Source organism: Xyrauchen texanus, chromosome 14, assembly GCF_025860055.1.
Source record: "Xyrauchen texanus isolate HMW12.3.18 chromosome 14, RBS_HiC_50CHRs, whole genome shotgun sequence".
Lineage (NCBI taxonomy): Eukaryota > Metazoa > Chordata > Actinopteri > Cypriniformes > Catostomidae > Xyrauchen > Xyrauchen texanus.
The window spans coordinates 13,434,350-13,455,819 of record NC_068289.1 but is presented as its reverse complement, the minus strand read 5'-3'; the positions used below and the strand labels follow the sequence as shown (position 1 = coordinate 13,455,819).

The following is a 21,470-nucleotide window of genomic DNA, read 5'->3' as shown; positions in this document are numbered from 1 at the left end:
ATCGGATAAACAGAACCTTGGCTGGACATGACCCTGAGAGCTCATGTGACAGCTGAAAATCTGGCCTCGTTGTAATGGGATGTTCTGAGGTTAAGAATCATATTTTCAAACAAAAGCTCCTTGAATCCACTCAGAATGTGCTCTTCATAAAATGTGCTTGACTACATGATGGAATGTGTTGCTGATTTCATGTTAAGCAAGATGATTTATGTCCCACATAAATACCCAGACAAGCCAGAATGCCATGAGAAACACTCTACGCCTCTCAGAGACACTCTACAGCTTCTAGCGGTTCCTCATTGACACCACTGCAGCTGTTGATAGTCTTTGTTCCCTTGTCATTTTTTACAGCTTTGGATGGCATTCTAATGGAATAATGACATGGTTCGTTGAGATTTCATCATTTTGGCAAAGCTGGTACATGTTGCCATTTTCATCATTCAGCACTCACAGTGTTAAGGTCCTCATTGTCTCAGAGTGTTAGTGGTGGAGAAATAACACACTTGAGCTTCAATAAAGAATTTTAAAGTAATGAATTACATGCTAATGCTTATATGCAGATGCAAAAACAGTATGCAACAAAGGGGTCTGTGTTGTCAATAAGGAAATGAATGGCATTTTTGGTAACAGTATTTCCCAACAATGTGGAAAGTCTTACTTCATATAAAAGTATGTACTTCCCATTTACCAGTGAACTACATATTTTTTGCCTGTACTAAAAGAAAAATAATTGGATCTGGGAGCAGTCTCAGGCAATTTGAAATGTTAGGACCATCTAAGCGAGTGTGTTTACCAGTGTTGAGGAGTTACTAAATAAAAGTAGCAGTGCTTTTAAAGGCTGGATTACACTACACGACTTTAACACAGATTTTTGCCTCGATTTGCAGTCGGGCATTGGCACTAGTTAACACTAGCCACCTCCAGTCTGCAGATTTGGGCTGGTCGGAGCTCAACAGATTTCACAAAAAATCATGTGGTGTATGAAGAGTAGGCCTACCGACTCTGATTTCTTACCCTCCGATTATGATTCCATCTTGTCGGAGGATATCAAACATGTTTGATATTTTTTGCAGAATATCTACCAATACATTTGTATGTCACATTGTATCTTGCACACATTTGTAAGATACAAACAAACACGCTTCATCCCACTGCATTAGAAAGTCTAATTCATACTAGTGAATCGGATCATAGTGAAGGGCTTATAAACAATTAACCAATTAAAAAGATTATGCACTTCTGTTTTGTATCGAAACATTTAGAGCTATTCCTTCAAAAACTGCATGATACACCCTTTTGTTTATAATTGAGCCAGAAATCAGGGTGTATTTTATTTGTTGTCTTTTTATTGTTGTTTAAACACCCTTTTTGGAATTGTTCATTCATCCAAAAAATTGTTTTTGTGCCAGAAAATACAGTTCTATTAAATGATAACATCTGATTGTTATATATATATATATATAACTTTATATATATATATATATATATATATATATATATATATATATATATATATATAAAGATATATTGTTCCTTCTAAGTAGCTTAAATGTAATTTAACTACTATTTGTTAGTAACTTGTAGTGTAGCTAATGTAACTTTTTCCAAAGGGTATCTTGACTTAACCTTTTAACTATGGGCTTTTTATATAGCTTTTTTCTTGAGTTTTAATTATCATAAGTAAATTACATTTTTAAAGTAGCTTCACCAAAACTGGTGTGTGAGCAGCTGTGTAGTTAAAGCCTGGCTGGAAGGGCTGAAGCCCCAAATCTTTTGATAATAGCCCTGAATGTTTTTTAAAAAAATTTTTTATGATGAAAAAGACTCACACATGAGGCATTCATAACGATTCGTCTGATGAACTTGAGCACGAACAGCAGGTAAAAGTCAAATTACGAACTGTCAATTAATGCAGGTTGGCCTAACAGATAGGAATTAAGCCTTACTTCTTTTCTTTTTTCATCATAAAAAAACAAAAAAAACATTCAGGGCTAAACATGTAGGTGGAAAATTACTTACACCAATGAAGACATAAAAACTATTATACATGTAAAAATAATAATTATTATGATGGTAATAATCACTGAAATATAAATCATGGTTCGAGGTGAATGTGTTTTTGTCACAGATGTACAGAGTTGCAAGAGTCACAATGAAATGCTCTGTGGAAATAAAGTGAACTGAACTCAAAACACCTCCTGATCTGAGATATCTGAGGTCATTTGTAGCACTCATACACAATACTGTTCTTGCAAAGAAAATATTCAGAAGACTTTACATGTGTGTATTCCATGAGACTTCACGCCTCCGTACAAACAGTGTGTCAGACATGTGCATAGATAGCTTTTCTGTCTTCTGTTCTTAATAATATAATAAAGTGTTTCTTCAAGCGTGTGTCTGTGTGCTTTGGGGCAAAATATTTGTAATATTAATTTGATAATAATAATTGAATAATAATAAAAATTATTTAATACATCAATGGGAAAACAAGCCAAATATAATCTTGACATTGTCAAAGGCATCAGCTATTGGCATCAGTATCAGATACATGGTATCAGTCTGACCATCATCGATCCCGAGATCATCGTCTATCGGCTCAACCCTAACGTCAACTGAATTTTAGCATCGTTTAATTATACGTTGGGGTACAATTTTGTCATCGTGGCATATGTTGGGGATATGATTTTCATTTCATTTGAAATCAGCAACATTTATTCACAGTTGCTAATATTGAATCTGTCTGTACACATCCTGCACTGCTGAAGTGACCCGTTTCATACCGGATGTATTCCAAGTCTTACAATCATTTTATGTGACGAACAAACCTAAATGTACGTATTTAGTCATCGATCCCGGTCTCCCGGTGTCCACTGTAACACATCCTGCACAAGTTTCATTATAACGCATAACAAATTTGACACCTCAAGTGTTATGAAACAGGTTTGAAGTGGCATTAAAACGGAGACGTATCGGTAGAATCAGGATAACATTTCCTTCATGGACGGGGATAATTTCACTGATTAAAACCTTCAGTTTAACTCTGCTACTCACATAATGCCATCTTATGGTTTTGAATATTATTATAGTGCATTTAAAAAAAAAATATTATCGTGATTGTACTTTATGTGGTTCTTACATCTTTTCTATTGTTGACAACTGGTTAGGTTTAGGTATAAATGTGTGGTTGGGCACTCAAAAATATATATTAATAATGTAATGTATATCAAAATATGAATATCAAAGTGTCTTTGTCATGTTTTATATTGTTGATTATCAGTTAGGTTTAGAAATAGGGTTTAGTTGGGGGCCTGGGTAGCTCAGCGAGTTTTGATGCTGACTATCACCCCTGGAGTCACAAGTTTGAATCCAGCATGTGCTGAGTGACTCCAGCCAGGTCTCCAAAGCAACCAAATTGGCCCGGTTGCGAGGGAGTGTAGAGTGACATGGGGTAACCTCCTCATGGTCGTGATTAGTGGTTCTCGCACTCAATGGGGCACTTGGTAAGTTGTGCGTGGATCACGGAGAAAAGCGTGAGCCTCCACATGCTGTGAGTCTCAGCGTTGTCATGCACAGCGAGCCATATGATAAGATGCGTGGATTGACTATCTCAGAAGAGGAGGCAACTGATACTTGTCCTCCACCACCCGGACTCAGGTGAGCAACCATGCCACCATGAGGACCTAGTAAGCAGCGGGAATTGGGCATGCCAAATTGGGGAGAAAATGGGATCAAATTAAAAACATTAAAAAAAAAAGATTTGGGGTTTGGTTAGGGGATCTAAAATAGTATATATGATTGTATAATATAATATCACACTAATATATATAAGAATAATTCAATACTCAGAATATACACATAAAATAATATTCAAAGATTGATAACTGACGACAAAGTTTTCCCGTTGAAATAATGGGGTTTATCACCGCGTCAATGAGAGGATGGGGGCACCTTTACACCATCATGCAGATGCGGACGGCTTCTACACAAGTGTCAAAACTGGATGCTTAGGGAATGAAAACGGGTTGAGTAACTCATAAGAGCTGCCTGCCTGTATGAGTCCAACTTGTTCAGTTTGATTTCGGCTACTGTCAGGCTACTAGTCATCAACATTTAGGTAATGAAATTCAGTGTCTTGAAAATGTCCATCATAGTTAGCTACTGTACACAATTCACTAATCTATACAATTAGAAAACAAATATATTTTTAATAATTTGTTTTAGTAACATAAAATGCATAATTAATTCTCGAGACATTCATTTACATTTTTTTTTTTAAATGATTCAAAAATAACACGTAAAGAAACAGCTGCTTTATGAATGTTTTATCCAGATACTATAAATGTCTCAATGCATTACAAGTCCTTGGTAATCCTCGGCAAACTTTGATAGTTCATGGGACCGGCATGCGACCGAAAAGTTGACTTTCAATTCTGACTGTAGGTTTGAGTCCTTCATTTCGAACAGGTTGTTTGGTTCAATAACCGGTCTAGTAACTCGTAAGAGCCGCCAGCCAGTATTAGTAAAACCATAGAGTAAAAATGCATACTTAAGTCTCAAGACCTTCATTTGCATTAATTTGTAAATAATTCAAAAGTAACACAGAAACATCTGTTCACTCGTATGCACACTCCTCAAAAACCTGTAAGAACGGCACTTTTGTATTTACATGGCCACATAAGACGCGTTCCCCTGGAGAGACCCAGATGTGTTTAACAGCTTTCTCTTAATCCCTTAAAAGGCATAAGGAAAAGGTCTTTTTTACATGATGTTTCAGAATGCGCTTACTGTAATAATATTGGAATAAACTGTTTTCTTAAGTGCATGTAAGCATGGCCATTGTCTCTCTCATCACGATACTTTTATATCCCCCTATTCAAATGCTCCTGCGTGATCTTACCACTTGTAAACGGACCCCGTATGATGGTGCGCAGGGGCCCCCAAGAATTGGGGTACTCCAATGGATCGGGTTACATTTTTGTGGATGTGTTAGTAGTTAAGTCAGTAAACCTGTGTTTAGCAATGTAAACCATCACCACATCTTCTTTATTCTACACCCAATGTCATGGCAACTGTTACAAATGATCGGAACTCCATAAACATTGTAATGCATCTGTTAACCATTTTATGATATGATTTCTGTCAACTTTGTTTTCCCTTTTTGTTGGATTTGTTATGATTTGTTTTAAAATGTGAAGAAGATGGTATTGTTCATGCATTAGTCCAGTATAAACCATGCACGCAAAACACAATAGGGCATTCTGTGACAGTTGTCTGATGAGATTCTTTCCATTTGAAGCGTGTGTACTGAAGGACAATGTTGACCCTCTGAAGATGGAATTCATAGCCTGTGAACATGATGAAACAATGAAACGCTTAACGGCTGTGTGTATGTTTAATGTTGGCAGCTTTGAGAATAGCTCTTTCCGACCACAATGCTGTAATTCAGGAAGTAGATTACTGAACAGATGTTAGTTAACAACATTAAATCAATGCTGCCAATAAGGGGCCTGGACGTCATACCCAAAGGTATGATCCCACAGCTGAACAGACTGGAATCACCAGATTTTCTTATATTTTCTTTCTATAGATATTGTAGCTTTTCATAACGCCTGTGCACTTGGCTGTAGAAGTAGATGCAAGATATGGTGTCATTAAATGTGCTACTCCAATGAATTAAGGTTGATCAGGAAAGACATGCTTCCTGTTAATATGGAATGTGTGAGGGTGCACGGCCGGCGCTGACTCAGATGACCAGTGGGAGAGCGGGATAAAGGGTGGCCAGACTGTTCAGCCGGTTCCCGCCTTCTCATTGCCCGTCCTTTGCCTGTTACATTGGTGCCAAAACAGATATGAGAAGCAAGAGAGATTGAATGTAACATTTGGCAGGTCACCAAACCTTTGTTTTAGTTTTTTAGAACACAAAAACAACAGCAATACTGATTCTTTTTAGATAAACGTCCCACAAGATAAGTCATAAAAAGTAATCAAGCAATCTTTAAGAGGTTTTAAAGAAAGTTCCCTCTCGTGTCTAAACTAGAGGAAGTAATCGTGTGACTGTAAGACTAATACTCTCTCATGCTCTACAGAACTCATGTTTGATTCATTGAATATGTACATACTGCACATTAAACTGGGATATGAGAATGTACTGTATATAACAGCATTAGGTCACATAAAAAAATTAATTATGTCATCATTTACTCACCCTCATATCATTCGAAGTATCAGGTCAGGTTTGACATGACGTTTGGTCACAAGACAAATGAGAATTAATGATGTTTGATGTCATTTATGTCAAACCTAAAGATGCAGTCACTCTACACTTATGCTCCATTCACTCCGATTCAAACACATCCGAAGGCCGCAGACCAGAAACGTAAGCTCATGCGAAGAGATTTCATATTATGCTGCCTACGAAAGTTCAAGCTTGGTGAACTCTGAACCATGAATTTGTACAACGAGAGGACCCGTGACCAATAGAAGATCGAAACGTCACATCCTGACCCCTTGGCTCAGTTTGAAGGATACTTATATCAAAGCTGCAAGTTTTATTTATTGGTGCAGGAAAGTTTTAACATTTATAATTTTATTTGTTATTTGTAATATATTATTTACTTACACCAGGAGCCCTCCGGCATGACATCATATCCTGGTATGTTGCGTTGCCTGAAATAAATGTGTGTGGTCAAAGCCCAGTGTGACCATCTCTTAATGCGACACGTCTAAAGGTGCCATATTTCATTTAAAAGCTACAGCGGACGGCAAAGCTATCATATGAGTTTAAAAGATTTTGAATATATCTCACAAGGTGTATGGGCCACTTTTATTTATGGTGCTTTGTTGTCATTTTTGAGCTTGGCAGCACTTGTCACCATTTATTTTCATTATATGCTAAATTCAAAATTTTCATTTTGTGTTCCAACTACTGTACCAAGGGTTTGGAACAACATCAGGATGAGTAAATTAAATAGAATTGTAATATTTGGTTGTAATAAACTTAATAAACTGCACAAAAACAAAAATTATTTTTTACGGATTTTTTATGGACATATCAATAGATTTAACTCTTAACGTTTAACACAGAGACACATTTAATGTTTATAATCAGGGTTGAACTATGATGTGGAATGCATTACCTTCTATTAACTGTAGCTTGTAATATAAGACAGGACAGGCAGCATACAATGGTTATAAAATAAATTCTGGAATGTTATTGACAGTCAAATAAACATTCATGTGACAACATTCATGTGCTCATAATTCTCCTCAGGTTTAAGGGAAGTAATGCATTAAGAAATCATGAGGAATCTGAGGATAAATTATTTGTAAAGAACCACGTGTGTGCTCCCAATTTGAAGCCTTATTTTATCTTTATTTTTTTTTTTTTACTGAATTTGTTGGCCTTTAAATGTTCCCTATATTGCATAATGTACAGTATATGATGTGGATTCTCTAATACGTTAACTGTTGGTTGACTGGACAGCTGGTTTCATTCTTTTCTTTTTTCCACTGCTGAATAAAGAAAAAGGCCAGCATGGCACATGCTGTTTCTCTCTCTCACTCTCACATACATTACACATTACATCTGTCTTCCACACTGTTTAAGCTAAAGAGAGCCTCAGTGCTGAAATACACATGGAAGGATGCCAAACTGACAGAATCCACCCAAACTGTTTGTACCTCAGGGATTTAGGGGCCTAATTTCAATCTTTTTCACTATTTAACACTTCCCTGCACTTTCTATCCGCACTCATTAAGTTAAAATACTGAGAACTGCCTCTAAATGCTCCCTCTTAAACACCCTGCATGTTTTAATTTAATTGCACTTCCATGTCCTCATCCATCTTTGTGAGATCGGCTCAATTTTAAAATAAACACTAAGATAGCGGATGTCTCTAGAATTGAGAGGCTCTGTAGAACTCACACACTCAGTGCGCACACATATTGAAGGTATGGAAAATAAGTATGTTTACATTCTCTTTAAAAGATTGAATTCAGTCTGTCTAAAACAATAGTTTGTCTTTTCAAAATGTCATGTAAACACTTTAGTCTGAATGAAATCGTACTAGTCTTTTTTTTAGGTCAGATTATGCGATTGTTGTTCACCTTTGCATGTGTATGTGTTAATTGTACCACAGTTGGCCTCGGCATTGTGTGCATACTTCAAAGGATAGGTGACTCGCAACATTTTGTCATGTATGGACAAAGAGATGAAGAATATAGATCAGCTACACTGCTGTAGCTCGATTATAACAGTGCAGGTAAATGTACCCAGTTAAGCAAATGGCAGGTCTACCAGGCTTTGTTCAGACAGCCAGCAAATTATTTATTTTTTAAAATCAATTGGTTCCATTTTCACTCTGTGGCTTTTGGAAAACAATGATTGATGGACACAGCAACAACTCAACATTAATGTAAACTTTGGCCCTAATGATACAATGTGTAATAGATATATGCCACCATTCCAGTTTGACTACAACTTCATGTAATTTAATCTGTTGCCATGTTATTTTAAATTAAAATAGTATGCAAATACATTACAAGGGGCATTTCATTAACATTTGAGTCTGGCGATAAATTCCTTCTTAAGATCTGACTGAAGAAAAAACATAACACCCTCAACTAACAAATAGGCTTTGATTAACTTTACTTTGAAAATAAGAACATACAATGTAGGGCTATTGTTTATGAAATCTGAGGAAGATCTTTGACTATATCAACCCTCATAAGAGATCAATGGCTATCTAATGTAGAACTCTCTTTTTACACAAAATAATGTAGCCTAAAACTGAAAAAAGAGCATAATTTCTGTTTTTCCTTTTTTATTATTATTATCCTCCCATTCAAGGGGACAATTAGGCTTTTCTTGTCCTGCACACATGCATTTGCACACAGGAGCCATATACTTATGCAGATAATAAATAATCATATGAAACAAATTTGATGATGTTCAGGATTGTGAACGCTGACACACACCTGTATACAACTAAACACTTTTGGGATTTATGCATAGGCAAGTTCAGTGACACTTCACGTAATCTTTTTTTCGAGCACTGCAGAATTGTTTTTTTTAAGCATTGGTTTTCACCATTGATATCTTTTGTTAAAAAAAGGTTGTGCATATGAGCTCAGCTGACATCACTTCTGTAACAGCTTTGGCAATTTTGAAGTCTGTAGTTTTGACTGCACCCAGCGGGTAAACAATTTGACTGAATAAGACAGGATTAATTGCACTCACCTAAAAGTTGCTGGTTCATGTTTTGGAAAAGAGTGTAACCGAACTATGCCCAGACAAGCTTAAACATGCATGCTCTGGTCTGGAACTGGACCATGGATAACTTGATGACCGACGATGCTGTTGTTGCACGTGTAGAGTTCTGTTAAACTCTCCACTGAGTTTTGGGCAGAGAGGGCTCGGATGTTTACCACAGCGATTTTATCAAAATAATTTGGAAGGTCAGATAAAAGTGATTGGCAGGCCTCATTGAATCACTGACTTATATTAAATAAAGATATTACATCTTACTGGGAGACTCTGAGATGTGATGGATCGCAATAAAAATTGCCGGTGTTCTGACAATCTGGGCTTCCTGTTCAGGGTGAGCTACCAGCAGTGAAAACAGTGAAATCAAAAGCCTAAACTTGGGTTTAATACTCAGTATATACTACATCAGCATTAAAGGTCTTAAAAACCTAGGTAGCACATCATGTCAGACAGATAATACCTATCAGTATGTGCTACCAGCATAACTATCAGATAGTGTGATATGGTGTAATGCCCGTTTCACATCACAAGTGTGATCGGTGTGTGAGCAGAGTATATTTTTCGTCTATAATAACAGATTAGAGCATTCACATCAGAAGCGTCAGAAGCGTGTCAGAGCGTAGTGTGAGCATTGCATCAGCCACAGTGCAGCGGGGATTTCGGCCCAAGTCTATTTTTGCTGCATCGCTCTTGCTCAATTAAAGTGACTTTTTAAAGTGAAATTTATGTTTTAACGAACATTTAACAAAATGCACAGAATAAGCATATTATAAGTAGTCTAGTGTGTCTTTATACTGTATGAATTAGAGCACATCTGAAACACCAATGAAAAGAAAAAAAATATTTGGACAGTTTTAGCGCAATTTGAGCAAAGCACCCATAGACAGCAGTTCTTTCTGGGCAACAAAAGAACCCGGATGGGATGGGGTGGAGCTTTTGTTTGTAAAAAGTAACTTCATCTATATGCTTCCAATCACAGCAGAGATTGCTTTCACTTGTAAACACATGCATGTGTCAGACCATGATGTCAGTAAATTCAGAACTCATTCGTACTCAACAATGGATGATACCAGACTGATTATGGAGGTGGAGAAGAACAAAGTGCTCTATTGTTTACCTTTTAAATGCAAATGTGGTCCTCCTCATGCAAATATTATTTCACAACAATCAATTTTGTAATACTTATCAATGACCCACTCCTGGTAACCATTTTATAAGTTATGGTCTTTATTCAAATAAATACTCACCTTAGTTACATAGAAATCACAGTATTTTTCTGTATAAAGCCGCTGCTGTGACGCTATAGAAGCACTTCCAGATTGAATGCCCTGTTGAGTCTGCAGCTGCACCTACGCTGTAGTTAAACTGAGGCTATGCTCACATATCACTCAAGTGTACGATTTGAAATGGGCGTGAGGCTGTACTTAACCCTACCCCAAACCCTAATGTGATTATAACGTTGGTATCACATCCTGATAGGTTGCATATATTTTTAAAACACCTGTACGCTGTTGAGTAAATCATAGAAGTGCAGGTATTGCGAAACACCCCACTTCAACCACAGATTTTTCTCAAATTCATGGTCAGAGAAGTGGATTTGGATCCTTTGTGTTTTTATGCCAATTCCTGCCGAGTTATTCAGATAATAGACCTTTTTCAGACAGAAGTAAATGTTTGCAGGGAAAACTTCAACAGTGGTAAATGGGAAAATAAATTATAAAATTATTTTCATTTACCCATTTGCTCCAAGACCAAAATAAAAAATCCATTATTACATTTGAATGACTTCATAGAAGAGGAAATAAATAGAGAACAGTGGATTAAGCAAGTCAGATGGGAGAAGATGACAAATTGACTGTCACTCTCTCATTAGCCTTAATCGAAACTTTAATATAAAAAAGAAAATAAAACATGATTTAATAAAAAAAGAAAAAAAAAAAGAGAGATTTACACTTAATCATTCATCAATGGAGCTTGGCTGTCCTCTATTGGACATTTCTGGTACTGCGCCTGAAATTTGCCACCAAAAGGTCATTTTTATATGTCGAACTAAAATATAGAACAGAACTGGATTAGACATGTTGCTTTGATTTTCTAATATTTTTGCATTTCAGTTCATATTTTTAGTATTTATTTTGTATATATATATAAAAAAATAAAGTTTGTGCTGTGCATTTTCATTGCAATAAACTTACATTTCTAGAACTTTTTCATTTGCACAATGAACTGCCAAGTGTCTTCTTTGAAAAGAGACCAGGCTTAGGTCTGTACTCCCCTCGGCCACAACTGTTTAATTTTACACCCAGATATAAACCCAGATATGGTAACAGTATTTACGATATCAAATATCACTTTACAGTTTTACATCAGCAGTGTCTTGACATTATTCTAAAGAATTTTGAATTAATTCACGTAAACACAAGTGAGCTTTTTCAAAGTCTGTTAAAATTGCCTTACTTCCTGCTGCCAGTTGGTAGTGTTATGACCCAAAAATTTGATCAGCCCCCATTACCAAACATACAACTGAATTTTCATCAAAATCACACAATGCACAAAGAAGATATAAGGAACTTCCTGTTTCACATTTTTGCCCTTAATTGATTGTGTCGACATGGCAACACTTTTCAATATATCAAAAATCTGTTAGCAAGTTAGCATCTTCGGTGTCTTGGCATTAGGTTGCCAATTTGGTGACAGTCACATGAATCCCCCTAGGATTAAAAAGTTCAGGCCCTGTAATTAAAAAAAATGCACATTCAATCAAAAATGGCTGACGAAGCTAATGACTGTAATTTTGAAAGTTGTCTGGCTTGATGAGAACAATGTATATAGCAAGAAACAGATTCCACCACGTTTTTCAAAAGGTGGCACTACAGAGCTCCCAGGCCATGCTAATGTGAGAACTCTGATGTGTGTGCCAAATATCATGAACCTTCAAGCATGCCAAATACCTCAAAAACATGTGAATATACATAAAAAGGAATCATGACATTTAATACATTGCCATGGCAACATTATTTAAGATATCAAGAATCCCTTCAGAATTTTAAATCTGCACTGTCTTGACATTATTCCAAATTAGTTCTGAAGCAATATTTCAAAGTGTGTTAAACATGCCACACTTCTTCCACCAGTTGGTGGAGCTACGAACGTGACTCACAATATTCACATCAATGTGATCAGCCCACAAGGCCAAACATTTGGCTAAATTTGGATGTAAATCAGATGATATACAGAAGATTTGAGACACTTCCTTTTCCCCATTGTTTATGTTGCTTTATCGCGTTGTTACATGAAAACCCAAGGAGGAGTATTTCAAGTTCCAGAGCATGCATTTTTCTTCCAACTTCCTGTTGGGTGGATTTTATGACTGTCAGCAAGAAAGTTGTCTGGCTTGATGATATCTATATATGTTCAAAGTTTTGTGATGGTAGCTCAAAAGGAATGTGCTACAGAGCCCCCTGATCATGCCCATCCTCTAGGTGGCACCACTTTCAAGAGTTTTCATGCATGTTCAGTACCCCAAAGTACCGAAAACCTTGAAAAGAAGAAAAATATTCCTTAGAAGAACAATAGGTTCTCCACATTATCTGTGTTTGGGCCCTAACTAGATGTAGTGTGAGCAAAACTTTAGTGTCATTTATTCAGGAATGACAAATGGTAACTGGCATACACACAACAAAATAAACTCATTTCAAGTGATTTGTATGAATGCAGATCCATTCAAAATAAATTAGTCTAAAGTTTGTTATTTTGCCTGAAAGAACTCAACACCATTACTCGTTGAGAAATGAATGATTTTATGTGTTTATAAAATAATCTTTAATATACTGTAGTTTGCAACAAAATAGTAAAATGTTTTTTTTTTATATTACATCCAAAACATTAGCAAATTAATTATAAAGCCAAATAAACTACATTAAACTACTCATTCTTCGTTGTGTCTTTCTTTTCATGCCCATTTGTTTTTTACGCTATCATGGGTTGTTTGCTCTTTGAGCACTGCAAGAAGCCCTAGACAAAACCAGCTTACATTTATGTATTCATGAATCAATGTTAGTGTTCACACTCATGATAGCTTATATGGACCTCCAAACACAAAATCTCTTGATAACATGCTCTAAAGAGCTCTCTTTGAAAGCAAAGACATTTTAGCACTCACATTTTTCACAACTGCAAAAAACATTACATGTTAAGAGTTTTATCGACACTCTTGTCTACTTTGGCTATTATCCCGCTCATGTCATGTTTGGGTTTGTGGGGACGCAAGACTTATCCGGGAAGGAATAACAAAACACACATTTTAAAGCAGTTCCCCTGCTATTCTGATGCAGGCCGTGCGATAGCCATCACAGGAACGCAAAGTACTAAAACATACACATGTGGGGAAATCACACTACTCATGCATGACGTTTTTTCCAGAGGTGGGATCTGACCTCAATCATGCCATGGAGACACAGGAATGTTTGATCCTCAACAGATCTGACTTTGGCCTTCCGAGATCTGATGGTTTTGTATAACAGGAAAGAGCAGGAAAGAGAGTGTAGAGAGAGAGAAATGCCTTTATAATCCTCTTTCAATCTCTGATAATCATAGCATTCTTTTTTTAAACAATCTAAGAGCAGTAAAGCTGTTAGAGAGCTTGTATTTCTTTCCAAAGTCACCAAATAGGAGATGCTTAACCTTAAGAAAGTATATATCAATGATGTCAGGAGTACAAACTAAATATTATATGAGCTGTTTTATTTATTTATTTATTTTTGGTTTATAATTTTGCAATCATGTTATTCTACAAAATTGTGGGATATGTCTAATTATTTGTGTTCAAGAAAAAAAATATTAATAACTACAAGTCTTGACCAACACAAAGCTCATAATTTGTACTTAACAATGCATGTAAGCAATGTGACCAAAACTGAACAAGTGCTTAGAAATTTGTAGACAAATTAGAAGTGCTCCGTTTTGATAATTTAAAAAAAATGTTGTACTGCACATATTATTGTAATTGGTAAAAACATCACACTAATCAAATAGCCATGTGTCATTTGTTGTTAGAGAGCTCTCAAAGAGTAGAATACAACCATATGTTTCACTCACAGACAAAAATATAGCGAGTAATAGCGAGTAAAAATATATGTCTTTGACATGCAGTACATTTTACATAGAAACAGGTGTTGCTTATATGCAGTGTTTACGCTTATAACTATCATACCGTTACTTAGAGGTGGTGATTACTTTAAAATGAGCCCACACACAGCATAATTGGATACATAGATCATTTGATAATCCACATGAAGCACAATATAAACACAACACATAATGTGTCATCTGGCTGAAAACACGTTAGCTTTCGTGGATCATTTGACTTTATCGAAATTTATGTAGTCCATCATGGAATACTACACCAATTGTATTTGGGCTAAGATCAATGCAACCAGAAGTAGTAGTCATCCAAATATGGGCAGAGAGGATCATTCACTCTAATAACATATGGCCACCAAAAGATGGTGCCAAGTACGTGACACATAATTAATGATGGCTCAAATGACACAGAATGGAACTGAGTGAGATCTTGTTACTCATGCCTGTATGTATTGGAGAAAGAGCATCCCTGTTACACAGCCAGGACTAACATTCTTAAGCCTTTAGCAAATTCTCCTGTGATAGTTGGCCTAATGTGTGGAATTTTGCTGTCAGGTAAAGAACGTATTGAATACAATTTTCTTTCTTGGCATCTAGCACGCCATAGGGTTTCTGCCCATATAACAATTAAAATGGGGAAAACCCGGTGGAGGCTTGCGGGACCTCTCATACTGCAAATAATAGGGGTTCGAGCCACTTATCCCAATTCCAAGTGTCTTTGTGCATGAACTTACGAATCATGTTTTTCAATGTCTGATTAAATCGTTCAACCAAACCATCAATTTGTGGGTGATATATGCTTGTTTTAATCATTTTAATCCCCAATAATTCATACAGTTCACAAAGTGTACGTGACATGAAAATGATCAGTGAGGATTTATTTTGGAATACCCACTCGGGAGAAAATTCTGAATAGTGCTTCCGCAGCACCTTGTGCTGAAATGTGGGCACTGCTTATATCTTATTCTAATGGCCCGACGAGGTCCATGCCAACTCTTTTGAAGAGGACCTTGATCAACGGAAGAGAGCCCAATGGTGCTTTTGGAGTGGCCGGTGGATTCACCAGCTGACATTCATGGCATATTGCAAACCACCGGAGATGAATTGTTGCAGTACCATGAGGTTGATTATATCATTGTTGTCGCTCTCCTCCTCAACTAACAACCACCCCTGGCAGTCATCATGGAGCTGCTGTGCAAATGCAAACGGGTGGCTGACATCGCTCAGCGTCAGGGAACAAAACCACTGATGGTGCTCTACTGAGCTGCAGCCGACCCGTTGCAGGATGGCTTTCTTCAAAGGTGTGTAGTCCAGGAGCTTGGCGACCAGCAGTTGTTGTGCCAATAGCTGGGTTTCCCCGGTCAGCAGCGGCAGGAGATGAACCACCCATTTCACCTGTGGCCATTGTAGGGCTCTGGCTGTGTTTCAAATAACATCACATGGGGGTTTTCTGCTGCTGGGGTCACGGCGGACGCACCATCCTAGTGTAACAAGCTCCGCAAAACCCGCCAGTCTTTCTGTTGGGCCTGAAGGAGCACCTCGAAATGTTGTTGCTGCTCCTTCTGAAAGTCCATGAGGGCCTCCTATCTCTGGTTTTGCATCAGTGTAACAAGGTTCATAGTTGGTCAGATAAAGGAGGAAGCAGGAGCTGAATTCCAAAGTCCAGAGCAAAAAACATTGAATTTGTGCAACTAAAGATTTTTTGGGGGGGATTTCTCCCCAATTTGGAATGCCCAATTCCCAATGTGCTCTAAGTTCGTGTGGTGGTGTAGTGACTCGACTCAATAAAAGTGGCGGTGGACGAATCTCAGTTGCCTCCACGTCTGAGAACATCAATCTGTGCATCTTATCACGTGGCTTGTTGAGCACGTTTCCACGGAGACCTAGTGCATGTGGAGGCTTCACGCTATTCTACGCAGCATTCACACATAACTTACCACATGCTCCACCGAGAGCGAGAACCACATTATAGTGACCACGAGAAGGTTAACCCAAAGTGACTCTACCCACCCTTGCAACCGGGACAATTGGTAGCTTAGGAAGCAAGACTAGAGTCACTCAGCATGCCCTGGATTCGAACTTGTGACTCCAGGTGTGGTAGTCAGCATCTTTGTGTGCTGAGCTACCCAGGCCCCAGTGCCTCTCAAGCTTTAAAATAAGTATTGGGACACCAAGTGTACCCATAAATTGTATTTGTGAAAAGTGCCTACTGCAGTGATGCTTCACCTATTTTTCTTGTTTTAATTTACTGACTATTGCAACCTGAAGGAAAATAAAAAAAACCTTTAAGAAATAGGCCATAACTTTATTAATTTGTTCAAAAACAGGCATAATATTGTGCATCTGCATTTTATGTACAGTAGATCATTTAATTCCCTGGCAGAAAGGGAGACATGTTTTGTTCGCTTGTCTGTAGATTGAACATCTCTTATTGGCACTGATATTGCATTAGTGATGCTCAGTCTGTTCACATACGGAAATGACACCCCAGGGATGGCAGGCTGTTATTGAAATGGCCAAAATGGGTCACGCCAGAGGTGATATTTGAGCCCTAAAGCTGTGATTCACATGGTCCAGAGCACCCACATACTGATTCAGTTAGGACATTAGGAGGGCTCATGGGTGGGGGCAGTGTGCTCTCAGGTCCGACCCCTGCAGCTGGTGCCTCTGCTTGCCAGGCCTGCTTCTCCAGATGTGCAGACATTTGGCTGGCTGCCTCACACTTGAGCAAGAGAATGGCTGGATGCAGAGTGATAGAATAGAATAATGGAGAAGTGTAGGTCTGTTCCTAGGGTCCAGTATCATGCTTACACCAGCTGTTCATTCACTGACATCTAATGGGTTTTTAGAGAGCTTTTATTTGGGTCATAACACTAAAACAGGTTTGTTAAATTCTTTACTTGATGTCCAAGTTTGAAAAGTCCAAAAATGTTTGGGGCCTTTTAAGTTATACCATAGGAAACCTTGGAAGCCTTCAGTGTTCTGCAGTGCATAATACATTCTGTGCCAAATATTGTTTAGTATATAGTGTATTCTAGTACTCTGAGTACAAGATCTAGTACATAGACCTTTAATGGCATCTCCTCTACAGACCTGTTGCTAATGGCAATATCATGTGTTTACTGCCTCCTAGTGGTTCATTACTGAATTGTGGAAATGTTATATATATATATATATATATATATATATATATATATATATATATATATATATATATATATATATATATATAGGATAATATATATTATATATTAGACTAATGGAAATGTATTTCTCCTTGCAGGGTGTAGGTTGCTCAGGATCTTCATGTGGAGGATGTGACTGCAGTGGTGTGAAAGGGGTGAAGGTGAGTGTGTGGTCCTCTGCTACTTGAACATCTCACCTGTTTTTTCTCTTATTGTTGCTTTTGTTTCTGCTTACTAGCTCTAACTCATTCATCAAACCTATTTAATGATCATTTGATTTTGATATCTGGAGGGAATTTCCATCACTTGGAAGGGACTGGCTCTGAGTATTTTGTATTTTAATTACACCCCCATAATTTGTTTGAAGTTTTGATTAAGGTTGTAGATCCAAGGATCTGGTTTAGGAGTCCACAATTCGGGGGTTTCTTGGGGGGAGATTTTAGTGGGGAGAGTAGGGGGCAGGGGTCCAAATTAAAGTAGTAGATCATCAGGCTCAAAGTCTGGGATATGCTAGGTGTTTGCATTCCAGGGTTCTTAGGTGTCTTCTTTAGAGGAGGCAACATCAGGTTTAGGGTAAGGATCAGGGTAATGTTTAAGGATGGGACCTGGGTATGGGGCAGGATTAAGGGAATGGAGGTTTAGATTAGAAAGGGTACGGTTTATTAGAGTTGGGATAGGGTTGCAGTTAAGGTTTGGGATCAAGGAGTAGAGTCTTGAGTTCTGTGTCCAAAAGTCCAACTTGGGAGGGTGAGTGGTAGGATAAGAATAGGGTTGAGAATATGACAGATATATATTTTTTTAACATATATTTATGGTTGATTCTTCAGTTAAGGGAACTTTGAACCAGGATGATTTTAAAGAAAAAATATGAAAACAATCATTCTAGTTTTTGAAGGATATAGATTTTATTAGCTTTAACATTTTTGTTGTATCGCTTTAATTATTTTAATGACTTTTTCCAATTTTGAAGATCGTTCAAATGAGTGTTGCCAGAATTTCTTTGTTCTATCCACACTTTGTAATAACCTTTGTAATTTATCTATTATACATATATAAACACTTTTAAACGTAGAAATGTTTTTTTTAACAAATTCAAGGGTATTTGACTGATACTGTAGCTAACTTGTTAAATTGCAGTAGCAAGTAGTCAAGGCTTTTCTTAATAAACACTGCACATCACTAGCTAAAACTGCACTAGAACAATATTTATGGTGAATAGTGCTATATTGACACATTTGAATGTAACTTTTTTCAAGTTTTATTCATCTCACAATTCTCTAATAGTGGGTAGAAAAAAACACACTGGTAACAAATGTAATTCTTTCTAGATAATATTTTAATTTAAATATCACGCTTTCTGTTTTTCTCACACAAAATTACCTCGCAAGGGGATCATCATATTTGGGGGTACCTGGTATCAAAAAGTTTGAAACCCCTGAGTTAGTTCACTCACCTCACATACTTGGAATTGTTGCTCCAACAAGTGGTTCAGTCAAAAAAAACAAAAAAAATGAATGTATTATTTATTTAATATAAGTTCAGGTAATGATGTGCTGCAATGCATGTATATGAAATGTAGAAGTGAAAAATGCAGCAACCCCAAGTTAATGACACTCTTGGACTATGATTTAAATTCCTTTAAATCAATTGCTTTTGTTCTTCATCATTAGGGGGAGAGGGGGTTCCCTGGTTTGACTGGCGTTATTGGATTCCCTGGATTACAAGGTCACGAGGGCCCCCCGGGGCCAATAGGACCAAAGGTAAAGGAGAGTAAAAGCCTCTATTGGCTTATTGCAGATTAACATTTGATTGCCATTTTAAATGGAATTATCTATCTGAAAATTCCCTTGCCTGAGATGGTATATGTCCCAATGCAGTGATCCTGAATGGGTTCTGTCTTAGAACATCCAGAATTTGCATTGGACATCAAGTGGTGACTGGACCAACAAAGATTGGTTATTGTATAAAAGTACTTAAAATCAAACATTTAAATTAACTGATATCAGTGAACTGCATTGGCCAAACAATAAGCAAAATATAATTATAAATATATTTTTAATACAAATAATAATAAACAAAGGGTAAACACATTAACAACAGCAGATGTGTGATTTACTGGCTTAAGAGAACTAACGTTAGGCTAAATATTGAATATGCCTAGTTCTTATAGTTTGAGAGTTTAGTTTTAAAAAGTCTCTTGAATTTAGTTGGATTCATGCTATAAGCAGCAAGTAGTTAACATGAAACACATTGTGGTTGGTACAAGCCATGTTTATCCTTGTTGCAAGTGAACCCACATATAATGTAGCCTGGGTCATCTTTTCTTTTACTGTGAATAGATTTTGTTTTCAAGCATGTGGACATGTCATGCAACCTGTCCATGTTGGCCTAATTTGTCTAGCTTCTTCCAAGTGACATGTGAATTTGTTACAAAATACACTAGAGTTCAATTAAACACAGAGCTTTTGACGTCAACATCTCAAGATATAGAAGAGATCCCTTTTAAAAGTTGATGAGCCTATTTATTTTGCTATCATTAATATGCGTGATTATAGGGTTAGTAACGACCCACCATTTTACAACCACTGTCCTAATGGATCATTGAATGATGAAAGTTAATATTATTTTTCAGTGTTCTTTCTTGATTTTATGTTTCCTTGCAGGGAGATGCAGGTGAGCCAGGAGTTTCAGGCATGAAAGGAACCAGAGTAAGTTTCCTCATCTGTCTCATGCTAAGGAATACCATTTTAATCAGACATGTTATGATACAGTACTATTTTCACTATTGCTTCATTTGGCATACTGTAACAGCAGCATTAGAAATAAACATTTGCCGCATTACCAAATAGATTTTTGTTTTAATGCAATTGTTTTTGCAGGGCCCACCTGGTGTTGCTGGTTTCCCAGGACATCCAGGTATTCCAGTAAGTTTTAGATCTTTTTTTCTTTTTTAACTGATCAATTATTATGAATTTTAGGGAACACCAGTTAACAACTTGGTAATCTTTTGTTTGAATTTTCCACAGGGTATTCCAGGACAAGAAGGCCCACCAGGATCTCCAGGAATCCCAGGCTGTAATGGAACGAAGGTACAAATTTGTTTTGTTGTGGGGCTTGTAAATTGACTTGTGATTGCTGATTGTGATGATTTTTCATGGAAAAATAAATAAAGCAATATTCAGTCTGATTTATTAGTTTATAGGGTTTGTTTGTTTTTTGCAGGGGGAGCGTGGTTTTGATGGCCTTCCAGGCATTTCTGGACTGCAGGGACCACCAGTATGAAAATTTGTCTCATGTTATATTGTCTACATCATATCATATCATAGCCATCTAAAATGTCAAATTTATAACAGTATTTAATTAATTGTGCTATTAGATTAATTACATTTGATATTATGTATTATAACTCCTCTTCTTCTTCTTCATCAGGGGATTCCAGGTTTGGAAGGAATGAAGGTATGTAATGCATTATCTTACTGTAGTTCTGTATATTAAAGCATGAAAAAAAGTCATGAAAGGCTGTGTCTTACAGTGATTTTACCATAGGCATGAGGTTTTATTGAAGTAATATAATAATTTAGTAATATTCTGGGTTAAGCTCAATCAAAAGCATTTATGGCATAAGGTTTGTTAAAAATCACTGTAACGCACAGCCTTGAGAAGCTAATTGCTTTAATGGTGCACTCAGTAATTTTTCCTCATTAAAGAAGTTTAACTGATAAAGACATTAATTGTAATTGTAATTTTGCAATATATGTAGGAAATTATGACTACTCACATTAAAATTAAGACTTCAGTCATATTCGTAACTTTATAGAAGCTGTTTTATTTTACATAGAGAGGGTCCACACATGGGGGCAGCCATGTTAGAATCACAT

General features: G+C 36.9%; 1 protein-coding gene across 1 annotated transcript in view; it reads left to right on the top strand.

Moving 5' to 3' along the window:
* Positions 1–21,470, top strand: part of LOC127654867 (collagen alpha-1(IV) chain-like) — an 84,211-nt gene that overhangs the window by 23,170 nt on the left and 39,571 nt on the right. The window contains exons 2-8 of the mRNA XM_052142380.1: positions 17,691–17,753; positions 19,263–19,352; positions 20,256–20,300; positions 20,472–20,516; positions 20,619–20,681; positions 20,815–20,868; positions 21,022–21,048. Coding sequence (XP_051998340.1) covers positions 17,691–17,753; positions 19,263–19,352; positions 20,256–20,300; positions 20,472–20,516; positions 20,619–20,681; positions 20,815–20,868; positions 21,022–21,048 — 387 coding nt within the window. The remainder of the gene's footprint in view (positions 1–17,690; positions 17,754–19,262; positions 19,353–20,255; positions 20,301–20,471; positions 20,517–20,618; positions 20,682–20,814; positions 20,869–21,021; positions 21,049–21,470) is intronic.